General features: G+C 49.4%; 1 protein-coding gene across 2 annotated transcripts in view; it reads left to right on the plus strand.

Annotated features, from left to right (window-relative positions):
• The window catches only part of ulk4 (unc-51 like kinase 4), an 83,286-nt gene that overhangs the window by 51,514 nt on the left and 15,885 nt on the right, over positions 1-15,887 (plus strand). For both annotated transcript variants that reach the window (XM_048261881.1, XM_048261882.1), the window contains exons 32-34: positions 5,096-5,201; positions 10,638-10,789; positions 12,757-12,855. In XM_048261881.1, the coding sequence (XP_048117838.1) occupies positions 5,096-5,201; positions 10,638-10,789; positions 12,757-12,855 (357 nt within the window). The remainder of the gene's footprint in view (positions 1-5,095; positions 5,202-10,637; positions 10,790-12,756; positions 12,856-15,887) is intronic.

Below are 15,887 nucleotides of genomic sequence, written 5' to 3' on the forward strand. Positions count from 1 at the left end.
GTGTGCTGCTTTCACAATTCGAGCGTAGCGACTTGTGCATTCACCTCTTGAGTTATTATGTAGATGAGGCCAGAGAGGGTGGCTCAGTGGAGCGTGTGTTTGTGTGGGGGAGTGTGTGGTGCACACACGTGTGTGTGTGTGTGTGTGTGTGTGTGTGTAATTGGGTAACAGAGCTAATGGAGTGGAGAAGAGAGAGCTGTCCTCTAGAGCAGGTTGTGTGTAGTCATTAGGTGGGAGCTGGCGTCTCCCTGTCAGCAGTCTCGCTCCTCCACTGCCCTCCCTCACAATGGGAATGGGACTGCAGCTCCGCCTCAGCAACCGCACATGATCTGACACACTCCCTGGAAACACTGTTTACCTTTAAGGGTCCCTAAACATGTGTGTGTGTGTGTGTGTGTGTCTGTCTGTGTGTGTGTGTGTGTGTGTGTGTGTCTGTGTGTGTGTGTGTGTGTGTGTGTGTGCGCACACATGTACATGTGGATATGCTTGCCTGATTCTGCTCACACCTGTATTTTAGTGTTTTTGTATTTGTGTGTGCGTATGTGTATGTGGATTTGCTTGCCTGATTGTGTTCATACAGTATGTGTGTTTGTGTTTTTGTGTTTGTGCAGTGTTTCCCATACATTGACTAATCTGTGGCGGGGCTATTAGCGGATTGCTATTAAATCCGCTTAGCATTGTGACCATGCTGCGCAAATTTGTTCAAAACTGCTGCATTGAAGTGAACTCTGCTAAGGTCACAACATAGTAGGCTACATTGAAGAGACTAAACTAAGTTAAGTTATGAAATCAAGCAGTATCTCAAAGCTAACGTTAGAATACTGTTTGGATGTCGAATTTAGAATGCTTAGCCTACTTACAGCTGCTTGTCAATTTCGTTGAAGGGCTCATTTTATTGACTCTGACACTGAATGTTTGCAAAATACCGATGTAAATGGAAAAGTGTTTTCCAAAATTCAAAAGTGCTTGTCCTAAGGAGAAGTACGAACCTTTATTTTAACTATGTAGAAAACGTTATGAATTGCATCCACACATCAGCAGCCTTTCAACTGTGTTACAATTGCAAGGGTTCCCTCAAACGTCTTAAAAAGTGACAGGCATTCAATTAGACCTATACACTACCAAGACGATCTTAAAGGAGAATTCCGGTGTGATATTGACCTAAAGTGTATTGAAACATGATACAGAGTGTGAGCGATTTATACAGACAGTATCTTCACGAAGTTTAGCGTTTGCAGCCATCTTGAATTTAGTCATGATAAGTCGAGCAACGAGTAAGAATGAACAGGTATGATAAGGGATCAGATTCCAAAAATAATTCAGTGGAAATGCATGGATTCCAGTTGCTGCTACTGGAAGAAACTGGAATCCATGCATTTCCACTGAATTATTTTAACGCTAAACTTCGTGAAGATACTGTCTGTATAAATCGTCTTGTAAGTAAACTACCAGTGCTTTTTCAAAGTTCTCAATGTCTCGTTTTAAATGGCAGGGCCCTCGGAAGTCTACCAATGAAGTGTGGAGATACATTGAGCCTCGTAAATGGGTGTAAAACAGTGATTTATTTGCATGGCTAGCCCGATGCCGAAGCACCACTATTGAAAAAGCTGTTGGTAGCATGTCGGCTAACTAGCGCCAGATTTTGGAGTGCAGGGGACAAGCCGAGATGGGCTATGAGACATACGTTCACACTCGGTATCATGTTTCAATACACTTTAGGTTAATATCACACCGGAATTCTCCTTTAATACCCCCCCTGTCAAAGTCAGCTACCGCCACAAATTGAATCCAATTCTGTGGGAAACACTGTTGTGTGTGTGTGTGTGTGTGTGTGTGTGTGTGTGTGACTGACATGTAAATGTCTTTTAAAGGTCAACCCATGAATACAGCTGTTTATCATTCCCATGGAGAAGCCTGTGTTGGTTTTGCAGGAGCTCAGCACCCCGCTACCTGAGCGCTCTCCTCCCTAACCGCTCCTGCTCATCAGCCCGCTGCTATAATTACCTGCTGCACAACTGCTGGGCTCCCGAAATAGCAGCAGGACTTGAAATCAAAATGGAGATGATTTGTCTCTGACATTCAGGCTCTTTGGCTCTCGGTCCCCCATGCGCCTCCTGCACTGCTGGAGATGTCTGGATCCACTGTTGTGCTGCGTCCTCACATCTCTCCATACGGGTTTGTTTTGATGGTGATCGCCGCGGCTGCACTGTCATTATGTGGCCTCCCTGTGTTCCTGTCATCGGCGCTCTACGGCTCTGCTCTGCGGAAAGCCATCACATCCGTTCAGCCACAATTTCTGCGCCTCTCACAGCTGATTGGAGGAAGGATCTAGCCCACTTAGGGGACATGTAGATGGTTTCTTTGTTCTCTGCCCAACCAAAGGGCTTACGGCATCACAATAGAACAGGCAGCTCCGCAACGCACATTGTGTTCACATGTTTTTCCCCATGTGCAGACTTGAGTATTGGAGTCAGTCCCTATGTAGAGCTGCATGCATGTGTCGGCTCATTGTGCAACATCTCCATCTCCTGAATGGTTTGTTGTAGAGTCGTGGACTCTCCTCTGCTAAGGGTATCTGAAGAAATGGTAATGCATTCACTCCATCTGATCAGCAGTAATCACAGAGGCTCTCACTGGCAGGGGAAAACAGGGCATCTTCTTGTCAGCTGTAGCCAGAGGCGGCTTCTCTCTCTCCCTCGCTCGGGTGCTCGCGTCGGTCTCTCGATGGAGGGAACCCTTTGACTCCGCAGATGTATGGGGATTGAACCGGCATTTGTTTTCATCGAGTTCGCCGCTAACAATCACAGCTGTCAGATGATTTACACGTCAGTCCAATTCAGCACTCCGGGCTGGGCCGATGTCGATTCAAGCCAGCGAGTTCAGGAGGGGGAGAGAGAGGGAGGGAGAGAGAGGGGGGAGAGAGAAAGAGTGAATAGAGAATATGTGATTGGCATTGATCGTTTGGGCCACAGCCACACCGGGGCTCCCCTGGGTCAGTAGCTGGTTGGATAGTGCAGTGCTGGCCCTGCTGTTGTGGGTTGAGGGGTGGACAGGGCTGGGGGCTACTCACTGCTGGAGGCCATGGATTAGGCCTGAGCTCTGGAGACGGCCACGTTGTGCTGAGCAGTGGACCCAGTTGTGCACTTATCAATGCTCGCGCTTTTTCAAGCGCTCCATTTGCATCAATTTAGCAGCGATCCGAGCTCGCCTCCTGGTCAGGTGCAGGCGGGGGCTCAGGTCATAGGAATCCCAGTGTGGTGAATATCACTAACCACTGAGATCCTTTTCCCCGTCTGGTCGCTGATGGCTGTTCTGAAGCCCCAGACGAGTGGGTTTGGCTGTGGGAGGCTGCTCTGCTGTGCTGTGCTGTGCGGCTCTGTTGAGTTTGATGTCACCTGACAGTGTGAGCCGGGGCTTCGCGCCGGGGCAGCGGCAGGGCGAGCATGTGTCGGCACGTCTGTCGGCGGAGGGGCTGACACGGGCGGGCAGGTGTTAGACGCAGCTGTGTGTGTGTGTGTGTGTGTGTGTGGGGGGGAGAGGCCTGGAGCAGGAGGAGGTCGCTGCAGCAGCCCAGGAAAGCTGGGGAGTGCAGATGGGGATGTAGGAAGGAGCCGCACAGACACACTTCACTGGTGCACTCAATTAGACGCCTTTTATTCAGAGCTACTCCTTGTGCTGTGAAAGCAGATATGCTGACAATGTCTGTGTATCAACCCAGTCATAACCTTGGAATTTACAACACCCCCCCCCCCACACACACACACACACACTCAAATACACACACACACACACACACTCAAATACACACACACACACACACACACACACACACGTGCTAGATGAGTCATAGGATACAGTACAGAATGTCTTCCATCAAATCCTGGAGAAACTAAGTGCTGGTAATGGGAGAGGACAAGCACATGAGGTTTGCACTTCTCCAGGCATCTTGCTTCTTCTCTGTCTTTGGTGTTTACACGGCTGTGTCCGTCCTGGCACTGCATATTTATCTCACATCAGTAATCAGGACATTGCTGGACGGAGTCGTCTGCGTCCAACCTCTAACCTGTAGTTTGAGCCCTGCGCATCTGGACTCTGCGCTCCCCGTGTCTAAAGCGCCGGCCGGCTACAGGGTGGTGGGCCGAGCGCTGATGGCATCCGTGGAGCGGCGCGAGTGTGTGTGTGTGTGTGTGTGTGTGATTTATTCATGCCTCTGCTGAAGGCTACACACTCATCTCCGACCCCTCCACCTCTCCTGCGCCCCGCCAGCGGAAACCGCTCGCAAAAAGAAATGATGTCGGCCCTTGAAATTCCGTTGCAGTTCAGGAGGGGAGGGGGTGGGGGGTCTTCAGAACGAGAGAAAGAGAGGGAGGGGGGAGGGGAGAAATCAGGCGTCCCCGGAGTCAGTGGTCCGGCTTCCTGCCTGTCAGGCTGTGTGTGTGTGTGTGTGTGTGTGTGTGTGTGTGTGTGTGTGTGTGTGTGTGTGTGTGTGTGTGTGTGTGTGTGTGTGTGTGCAAACCCATCCCACTCCACCCCCAACCACACCACCTCCCCTAACAACCCTCTCCTGTTCCTGCTCATCCACACCTTAATTAAAGCTTCCATCGATTTTTAGCTGTGTGTGTGTGTGTGTGTGTGTGTGTGTGTGTGTGTGTGTGTGTGCGCACCTGTGCTTGTATGTTTGTTTTTCAAAAGCACCCTCTGAGTGAATGAAATCACAGCTGTTGTGCCGGTAAGCTCCTCAGTTCTGTCATTCCATAGCTAATCCTGCCGAGCTGAAATGTGACGGATGTGTTAATTAAACCTCACTGCTTAATCAAACTTCCGGAATTCCCATTTCCCTCCTCCGAGGTCACTCCCAGTTCTCATTATGGCTCAGGAGCTCCAGAAGGGAGTCTGGAGGTTCCTTTATTACTGCTATCCAGAGCTGTTCATGTATATTTGTGTATGTCCTGTTGCCATGTTTGCCCCCATATACTGCAGTGTACACAGTGACTGGATTATGGACATGATGGATTATTGTGTCCATTCTCCCTCATGAGAATCCCTCGTTATTGCTGGAGACATCTGGCTCAGCATCTCTCTGCATCTATTTCAGGACCACCAGACAAATGTGTTGGGAGGCACCATGCAGAATGCCTTGGCTCTGCTCAATAACTTGATTGCAGAGAAGGATGGCGACCTCCAGCTTTTCTATCAGCAAGGTGAGAAATGTTTCTCTACTTACATACATACACTTGTGTGTTACAGTGTGTCTCTGTCTTACAGTGTGTGTCTGTCTCTGGATGTGTGTGTGTGTGGGGTGAGGGTGAGATGTGCTTGTGTGTTTCTGTGTGTGTAAGAATCTGTCACGTCTGTCACTGGTTTGACTGCTTGTGTATGGAGGAGAGTTGTGTGTGTGTGTGTGTTTGGACTCATCAGTGAGTGGCCATTCCAGCACATCTGATGCAGTCTACTCCATCCACCAACTGCAGCTGCCTCATTCATCTGTGCACTGTGCTCTCTCTCTCTCTCTGTCCCCCTCCCCCTGTCTCTAACTCCCTCTCCCTCCTTCTCTAACTCAGTCTGTCACACGCTCCCTTCCTCTCTTCCTCTCTCCAAATGTCCCAGCTGGCTTGTCTTCAAGACGACCAGCTCTATTCACTGAATTATTGAATAAGGGCTTCTTTAGCCATGGCTGTGTTGACACTTTTAGACTCTCAGCAGCACTCTCTGGCTACAATGGGCTGGCTAGGAGCGCGCCTGCTAACACCACATGCTAGGCCACTAGCGCCATATGCTAGCCATTGGCCCTGTATGCCAGCTCCTCACGCTAGCCAGAGGATGAGTCAGAGATCCACACACACACACACACACACACACACACACACACACACACACACACACACACACAAGCTCACATTCCTCATGTCCATCAGAGAGGCACAGGGTGGCAGTGACCCTAATGGATTACGGCTAAGTAATGTGCCTCTGTGGAGAGAGACGATGCCTGGGCTAAACGGTGTGGTCAGTGATGCAGTCCGCGCCACTGAATGGGCCTACAATGAGTCCACCCAAGAATAAAAGCACACACTAAACATCATCACCGTATATAGCTCACTGTGCTACCTCAAACTGACAGCTGTCACTCTCCATGTGTGTCAGCACGTGAGGTGTGAGAGGTCTGCACTCCGGGGCGCCCGTTATGGTATGGATGGCAGAGCACGCCATTATCACACAGCTTTCATCACTCTGCCACTGTTGCTGTCAGAAATGAGCAATTTAGAACCAGGGCTGTGAAGATACTGACAGTCAGTCAGTCAGGACTACTGTCCTGTTTTAGGACACTGTTTTTAATTCAATGCCCTTTTGCACATGTTCCTGTCGGCATGTTAGCTGACTGTCTGCAAGTGCTGGTAATTAATTGTTAAATGAGTTAATTGGGCCACACCCATTTTGGTGCTCTTTAAAAGGGCCAGGGTGTGAGACCGATTGAGATGTGCAAGTTGATATGTAACGTCCATTTTAAAACAGTTTGTTAAATTAAAAAAAACTGTTTTCTACAAACAAATATCTAGACAGTGTTTAATCTTTTAAAAAAACAAGATGGAGGACATCTTTTTCACAAGGGCACAATTGATACAAGAGCGTTTTACACCTCTAGCCCTGTAATATACTGTATTTGTCATACATAGCAACCTAAGCATAGCAATATGTTACAGTGTCAGATTGAAGATCACGTCATGAAAAAGGTCATACAAAAATGTTGGCGGGACTATAATAGAGTTAGGAACAATTATTATCAGACTCATGAACTCACAGATTTTTTTTGTCATTTAGAGATCACATGGTTTTTAGCATGTGGGGCAGCCATAGCCTGTGCTTCGGACTTGTAACCGGAGGGTTGCCGGTTTGAACCCCGACCAGTAGGCCACGGCTCAAGTGCAAGGCACCTAACCCCACACTGCTCCCCGAGCGCCGCTGTTGTTGCAGGCAGCTCACTGCGCCGGGATTAGTGTGTGCTTCACCTCACTGTGTGTTCACTGTGTGCTGTGTGTGTTTTACTAATTCACGGATTGGGATAAATGCAGAAACCGAATTTCCCTCACGGGATCAAAAGAGTATATATACTTATACTTATACTTATATGTAGCAGTTGTTCATCATGTCTAGTAAAGAGCACTGAGAGCCTTTAGTGTGTGAGTCACTGTGACTGCTGAGTGGTTTCTGTCGGTTCAGTCCTGTGTGCCCTGTTGCCCTGCTGTGAGCGCTGGAGCGGGCATGCTGCTCCGACACGCTCGTGCCCATGTTGGCACCCCGCGTGCTGTGTGGCACAGGCAGCGCTGCTGCGCTGGAGATGTTTACTCTCGCCTACTGCAGCCAGCCGTGACATGCAGCCTGCATCCTCATCACATGCACTGGCTCTTGCCATCAGCTCAGTCTCTCTCCCTCTCTCTCCCTCTCTCCCTCTTTCTCTCTCTCTCTCTCTCACACACACGCACACACAAACAAACACACACACACTCACTCACTGACTGTCTTAGACACACACACACACACACACACTCTCTCTCTTCTCCGTCTCCGCTCCACACCTCTCATTATACATGGAGGTCATCTTGCGTGTGACTAGAGGAAGTCAGCATCATTACGGGCCGATTGGAAAGCCCTCCTCTTGGGAAACTGTTGACCCAGCACTAAATATAACCCTGACAATTAGCACTATCTCCCTCTCCCTCTCCTCTCTCTCTCTCTCTCTCTCTCTCTCTCTCTCTCTCTCTCTCTCCTCTCTCTCTCTCGCTCTCTCTCGCTCGCCGGCTCTGGCTGAAGCGGCCTGCTCTCTCACCGTGCCAGAGTGGAGGGAAGGGGGGAGGGAGGGGGGAGAGGTGTTAAAAAAAAACATATAATTGGCTCTTTTAGGTGTGACTAGGCGAGTGTAGATGAGGGGACGGCAAGAGAGGGAGGCGAGAGAGTGAGAGGGAGAGAGAGGGATGGCAGAGGAAGGAGATGAGTTTTATAATTGGCGAGATTTTCCTGAGCTGGAGATAAGAGCCCCAGGGGAGAGGAGGAAGTGACATGGTGTTGAGAGCCCCCCCCCCCCCCCCTCTCTCTCTCTCTCTTCTCTCTCTCCTCTCTCTCTTTTCCCCATTTCATTTGCTGGTCTAATCACTCAGTCCCTCAGTCCCCCCAGTCCCCCCAATCATCGCCTCCCTCATCAGAAACAATGGCCTCTCTCACATGCCTTTGATAGCGCTAATGAAAATATACTCCATTCTCTCTCTTCACGCTAAGAGCGTTAAGATATTTGGTGTTCCCTCACTGTAGGCACTCGCTGTCTTCATTTTTCTATTTCCAACATATTACCCAACACAAAAAAAACATATCGCAGACACTGAATTGCTGACTTGTTTTTTTAGACTGGCTGATGGAAGGCTCCCAAATCCTTGAGTGTTTATTTGCATGTATTACTTGAGGGGAAATAATGCCAAGAAACGGCAGAGCAGCATCCAGATTTAAGTATGAGCGCCCAAGAATGTGCTGTGTCTAGGAAAACGTCTTTTTTCTTATGTCAACAGTGCAGTGAGATGCTGTAATACGCTGTGGGAGTGTGTGTGTGTGTGTGTGTGTGTGTGTGTGTGTTTCAATGTCTCTCACCATGCTTATTATTTCCCAGTGTAACTTAATTGGTTGTGCTTTTCCCCCGGTGGAAGTTTTTTCTCTCCTCTCTGAGTTGCGCGCTGTTGGGCGACGTGCTTTGTGCTCAGTCTGCTCTGCACTGTGTGGCTGGGCTCATGTCTGTCTGTCTGTCTGTCTGTCTGTCCAGTGGTGCAGGATCCCATGATCCCAGCGGTACATAGCAGGTGTAGGGAACTGTGTTGGTCATGGCTCACCTGCAGTCTTATTAATCATGCCAGTGAGGCTGTTCTTTATGCTATGCAGTTGCATTTACTCAACATGATGCAAACTGATTGTCTTATCAACAACAATAACAACAACAACAACAATAATAACAACAACAACAATAACACATGGTATTTACATAGCACTTGATCATGGCACCCACAGTGCTTCCCAGTGAAGAGGGAACCTCACTAACCACCACTAATGCGTAGCACCCTACTGGGGGATGCACGGCAGCAGTTCACACCAGAACACTCCCCACACACACAGAGTGAGGGAATTAATAAATTAGCCAATCACACAGAGCTTACCTCTGTTGGATCTACTTTACATGTTCTGATTGATGCTGTAGTCCCAGCATTACAGTGGAAACGTTCTGAATATGTAAGGTGGCAGGATTATAGTGGAAACGTTCTGAATATGTAAGGTGGCAGAATTACAGTGGAAACGTTCTGAATATGTAAGATGGCAGGATTACAGTGGAAACGTTCTGAATATGTAAGGTGGCAGAATTACAGTGGAAGCGTTCTGAATATGTAAGGTGGCAGAATTACAGTGGAAACGTTCTGAATATGTAAGGTGGCAGGATTACAGTGGAAGCGTTCTGAATATGTAAGGTGGCAGAATTACAGTGGAAACGTTCTGAATATGTAAGGTGGCAGGATTACAGTGGAAACGTTCTGAATATGTAAGGTGGCAGGATTATAGTGGAAACGTTCTGAATATGTAAGGTGGCAGAATTATAGTGGAAACGTTCTGAATATGTAAGGTGGCAGCTCAGTCAGCTCACTGTGTGACTGATTGGGATTGCGGTACGTGTGCTGGAGGAGCTGAGCTCCAGTGGTGCCCCAGTAGGGGGAGCAGGAGGTGGTGCCCCAGGGTGGAGCGGGAGGCGCGCAGATTAACGAGCCGCGCGGCTGATCCGCCCCTGCTGTCTGCCGGAGAGCAGTTTCACTCGGGGCGGACACTGCGTCCAGCCTTCGCCCCCTCCGTGCCCACAGTTCAAGAGTCTCCCCTGATCACAGGTGAGCGGGGTCAGGGCCACGAGCCGCTCCGAGCCGCGCCGCACCGAGACAAGAGCCCCCTCGTCTGTGGAGATGAGCCGATTATTCATAAGCACTTAATATTTCAGCAGCGTGGACCCCGCAGAAGAAGAGGCAAGCATGGGAGGAGGCGAAGGCAAGGGCTTGGAGCGTGTGATGAGAGATATTATCTCCCAGGTAGTTGATAATTGGTTCAGGGGAAATGAGAATGGCAGCCGCGGTGTTATTGTGCTGCAGAGTAGCATGAATAGATGACTAGGCACAATAGAGGGCAAGTTTGTGTGCTGTTCAATACATGGCCTATTGTGTCTCGTAATGGGAGGGGTGGGGAGGTTGGAGTGCTGACCAAAGCCTTTTCATCAGTCATCTACAGGTGCAATCTACTGGTGTTCATATGAGTCAGAATGAAAAGAGAACAGCTGGCATTGTGCCCTTCAGTGGCACGCACTTGGTCTCTGTTTTGGTTTGCTTTTGTTTCAGTACAGCTGTTGATGACTGAAGTTGATTGATGGGTCTTAGAGATGGACTCTGAATAGATGGATGGTGTTTATGTCCTGTGAATGGATTTGGATTTATAATGTGAATATGTGTTGATGTGTAATGTGTTGTAGTTAGATTTAGTAGTTTTGTCATTTTAAAGTCTGTGTGTGTGTGTGTGATGTGTGTGTGTGTGTGTGTGTGTGTGTGTGTGTGTGTGTGTGTGTGTGTGTGTTGCAGGTGTGGTGGAGATGGTCAGCAGTGTCTTGCTCTACCTTCAGAGAGAGGAGCTCGTGGGGGTGAAGGCCAGTGTCTCCCTGCTGCTGTCCCTGCTGGATATTCTACACATCCTGCTCAAACATGTGTCCAGCGCCGTCCGCCAGGCACTGCAGGTGACCGCAACAGCCCTCTCCCTCCCCTTTCCCCACCCCGCTCTATCCATCGATCCATCTCTGCTCTTCTGCATTCTCCTCCATCTCTCCCTCTCTTTTCTCTACCTCCTCTGCTCTCTTCCATCTCTCCCTCTCTTTTCTCTACCTCCTCTGCTCTCTTCCATCTCTCCCTCTCTTTTCTCTACCTCCTCTGTTCTCTTCCATCTCTCCCTCTCTTTTCTCTACCTCCTCTGCTCTCCTCCATCTCTCCCTCTCTTTTCTCTACCTCCTCTGCTCTCCTCCATCTCTCCCTCTCTTTTCTCTACCTCCTCTGTTCTCCTCCATCTCTCCCTCTCTTTTCTCTACCTCCTCTGTTCTCCTGCTTGCTCCTCCAATGAGTCTCTGCTCAGTGAAGTTGAAAGTACAGAATCTCGGCCTTCAAGTGGGACTCCTGTGAGTGGCTTATCTCTCCTCAGGCAGTTGTGCCCAAGGCTTGCTGGCGTTCTGGGTTCCTGGGCTGAGGCATGCGCTGACTAAGGACTGAATACAATGAACACTCTGGGCTCTAAACGCCGGCGAGTCTAATAACCCCATGTGGCCACTAACCATTTCACACAAACCCACACAGAACTCCAGTCTCCAGCAATCATCAGTGAAGCCCATACTCTCCCCCCTGAGACTACCGTCAGGCTAAACGTATGCTATCCGGCTCACCTAACACCCCCACACACACACACACACACACCCCTCCCCTCAGCCTGGCAGCGCGGCCTCTGAAAGCTTGCTTCCCATCGGGCTGGTAAATACGCCATTGAAGTCCGTGATTTGACACTGAGGATTCGCAAGGTCCCCCGGCCCACTGGGCATTGGCTGCACTCCCGCTGGCCCTCATTATCTGCGCCTCCCGTCTTGCGGCTGCTTTGTCTTCCGCCGCCGTCCTCACATACATATTTATACACAGGCCGCGGAAGGAGAGAGTGCGTAATGGAAATCAATTCGCCGAGAAAAGAAAAAACAGCTGCAAAAAGCTCATTAAAAGGCGTCAACGCAACCCAAATTCATTTGGCCGATAATGATAAGGGAGAGGGAGGTGTACGTGCTCAGCGCTTGCCTTCTCTCCCTCTCTCTCTCTCTCTCTCTCCTGCTCCTTCTCTCTCTCCCTCCCCCCCCCTCTCTCTCTCTCTCTCTCTCTCTCTCTCTCTCTCTCTCTCTCTCTCTCCCCAACTCTTTTTCTCACTCTAACTCTCTTTCTCCCTCTATCTGTCCGCCTCAGATTTAGCTTGCATTAATATTTCAAATGCATGGGGAAGTTTTAATTGTGAAAGTGCTCCATGCTTTGCAATTAAGCACAAGCTGGAGTTTCAGGGAGAAGAGGTTTGAGACTAATCGCATATCCACAGACAGCCAGTCAATCTCCATGAAGTTTCAGCAGTGGCTCGATGGAGAAAGAGAGAGAGCGAGAGAGAGCTGCAAGCTCCTTGTGAGAGAAGGGGAGAACTCACACTCCAGACGGAGAGTGTCACAGTCAGTTTAGCAAGACAGAGTTGAAGTGCCGGGTAAACAGAAGTTGGAAAATATAGCGAAGTGTTTTTCTCCTTTTGTTGTGTTTTTTTTTTTTAGAGAGAATTTTTTATTTTCAAGCTGCATCTATTTTCATCACTAAAGAGCGGTGAACTTGTTCGGTAACATTGGCCTTTCAGAAGTGCTTTCTGACAGGCGGGGTGTGCTAATAAAGGCTAATTAAGTCAGTAGTGTTGTGGCGTGTGCTGGCAGTGACAGCGGGAAGGGTGCAAGTCCACTGGCGAGGGAGCCGAGGAAGCTGCCATGGCTTGAAATAGATCCAGCTCCACCGTGCTGCCTTCATGACAGAATGAGTTAAAACAACACTCAGGGCCATCGGGCTGGATGAACCTCTCCTATTTATACTAGTTCATCTCTCTCTCTCTCTCTCTCTCTCTCTCTTTCTCTCTCTCATTCTCTCTCTCTAGGCCCAGAGAGCTGAGAGTTCTGAAGAGACTCAGGCTGCTGAGGAGCTTCTTCTCATAAACAAGCCACTGACTGACCTCAACAGCCTCCTCATTCACATGGTAAGAAACTTGTGTGTGTTTGTCGTTGTGTTTGTTTGTGTGTGTGTGTGTGTGTGTGTGTGATGCATGTCTCTCTCTGCCCATGTCAGGCTGTTCTCACAGTCCAGCCAAGGCCTGTGTCCAGCCAGCTCCTGAGTTAGCACCTCTGGCGTCTCTGGAAAGGCCACTGCATCTCTGGCAGTGGGACGGGCATCTGCCCCACTTTACTACAGAGACCAGACTGGCTATTAACACAACACAGCAGCGCAGCAAATGCCAATCTTAGCACACAGTATCTCAGTGAGTGCAGTAACTCAGGCGGCTTTTGCATGATATTAGTGGTGCATTTCAGGGGCATGTAGTCAAGGTTTAGGGTTAACATATTCCATAAAGTCCAGATAAAATCAAATGGCACAAAACATTAAAGTGATGTAACATTTAATGTCTCTTAAGCATAGCTTTTTTTTTTTTATCGGTCAACACTGTGAACCTGCACTGTAGAACCCACCCTCAGTAAATCAATAGGTGTCATTAAAAGCTGTAGTGAGCACCTGATGATGTCTGTGTGATTACATTTGTACTCAGCCATGACCTGCCTGTAGACTGGATCACAGAGTGCAAATTGAGCGATGCCAACTTTTTTAATTTCAACTTGGATCATAGATGCGTTCAATTCATTATCTATGGCCCACTATTACTCATGTATTTAACACTGTGGACAGGGGCCAGGCTGCATTGATTGATTGGGTGTTTCCTTGGTGCAGGTCTAATTCAATATACGCCATGAAATAATAACGCCTGCTCTGCTGATTCTGCTTCCAGGAGTCATTGGAAGACAGAATGAATTCTCCTTTTTTGTCCTTTTTTTCCCCCCTAAAAGCTGTTATTTATTTTTGTTATTTTTTGCAAAAGCAATTTATGGTAGCCTGAGTGAATTACAAAGAACTCATTTTAAAATAATCAATCTAAACATTGGAGCATTCATAATTTAGGAATGAGGATTGTCTTTTATCCACTCCACGGATGGCTTAAATTGACGCTGATACAGTGGGAGAAATTCATGGGATTCTGTTGTCAATAATGGATGCGGGATGAATTTTGTATGGCGGTGAATGTGGAGCGTGTTGTTCTGACGAGCGTGTGTGTACGGATGGAGATGAAGTTGTGTGTCAGGGAGGGGTTCAGGGCTGGAGCGAGGCATTAGCACTGACTGGCAGCTTCTCGCCTCCGTACATACGCGCACACACACACACACACACACACACACACACACACACACACACGTAAGAGACACATGCACACATACAGCACGTACACATAAACACACATGACATAGACACACAGCACACTCTTATCCAAACTCGCATTCATGTAAACACACAAGGTCATCCACACACACATACACCCACACACACACGTAAACACACGCACACACGTTAACACACGCACACACGTAAACACAAATAAATTAGCAACACACTTACCTGTGACCCACATGGTCACACTGTCTCACATGCTTATGCAGCACACTTGCAAACATGCTCACTGAAACACACACACACACACACACACACACAGAGGGGAGAGAGAGTAAGTGGAGTGAGGCACAGATGGTTCAGCAGATCATCCCCAGTGGGAGAAGCCCTTCCACTCTGCACCCTGTCAGTCTGCCTGTGGACACTCTTATCACCTGCAGCCGGCCCAGGCACCACACTCTCTCCTCTCCTCTCTCTCCTCTCCTCTGCGCCTCAGCGGTCAGCAGACTGCCTGCATACCCCTGGCCACCTCACAGAGCTGCAGCCCACCATGAGCCCAGAGGGGACTGGCTCTGCCTCCCACCCGTCAGCTGTCCTGCTCTGCCAACATACGGCCAAGCCATGCTGCGACTAACCCGTCCTCTAGAGCACAGCCGCTCATCACGCAGTCTTCAGCATGACTCCAGGCAGTGTCTGTGTCCTGCACATGCCCTCCCACGCACGCGCCTGTGTGCACGTGTGTGTGCGCTTGTGTGTGTGTGCGCGTGTGTGTGCGCGCGTGTGTGTGTGTGTGTGTGTGTGCGTGTGTGTGTGTGTGTGTGCACATGTGTGTGAGCGTGTGTGGGCGCGTGTGTGTGCGTGCGCTTGTGTGTTTGCGTGTGCACAGGTAATTAACATGGGAATGTGACAGTGACGTGCACATGGCCTCTCGCGTGTGTGTGTGCGTGCGTGTGTGTGTGTGTGTGCGCAGGCGCATGCCCAGGTAATTAACATGGGAATGTGACAGTGACGAGTGTCTGCAGCAGTCTGTTAGTCCGGGGCAGTGTGTGGCGAGGAGTGTAGGAGTGGAATGGCAGGACACAGTCACAAGGTCAAGCTGCCCTGTGCTAGTTCAGGAGCAGACTGCCGCCCTCTGGGGCCGCTGCACCTGTGTGTGTGTGTGTTTGTGTGTGTGTGTGAGTGTGAGTGTGTGTGTGAGTGTGTGTGTGTGTGTGTGTGTGTGTGTGTGTGTGTGTGCAAGGGGACCGCCATCTCTGATGACAACTGCCGGTCTAGCACAGTGAGAACAGATTGTTTGTGAAGTGAAGGTAGAGGCATTGCCCCGAGCTGTTGTTTGTTGCGTACTTGTGAGGTGACTGTTGGTAATGTTGAGAGCACAGAGTGTGATGCTGTGTAGGTGTTCAGGAGAGAGTAGAACTCTCTCTGTGTGAGTGTGTGTGTGTGTGTGTGTGTGCGTGTGTGCGTGCGGCAAGGCAAGGTATGTCGTGTGCGCAAGGCATGCATCGCGCGCGGCGCGTGTGTTGGGGAGAAAGGGAGAGTGTTCTGCTGAAGAGAGAGTGAGTTTGTGAGTCCAGCTCTCTCTCTAGGCTCCATCAGCGCGTTGGACAGTGACGGCTGGCCAGTGGCCTCACCACTAAAGGGGAACCTTAATCCCTTTGATCCCTTTGCTGCCTTTCACAATTTCACTCCCCCTATTTGATTCTTCCGCCTCTGCTTTTCTCTTAGGTTCCTCCCCCTTGCGCATCTACAAGCAGCGCTGAGTAAACATGGGTGTTGTATTAGCGGGGCTAAGCAGGT

Source organism: Alosa alosa, chromosome 13, assembly GCF_017589495.1.
Source record: "Alosa alosa isolate M-15738 ecotype Scorff River chromosome 13, AALO_Geno_1.1, whole genome shotgun sequence".
Taxonomy (NCBI): domain Eukaryota; kingdom Metazoa; phylum Chordata; class Actinopteri; order Clupeiformes; family Clupeidae; genus Alosa; species Alosa alosa.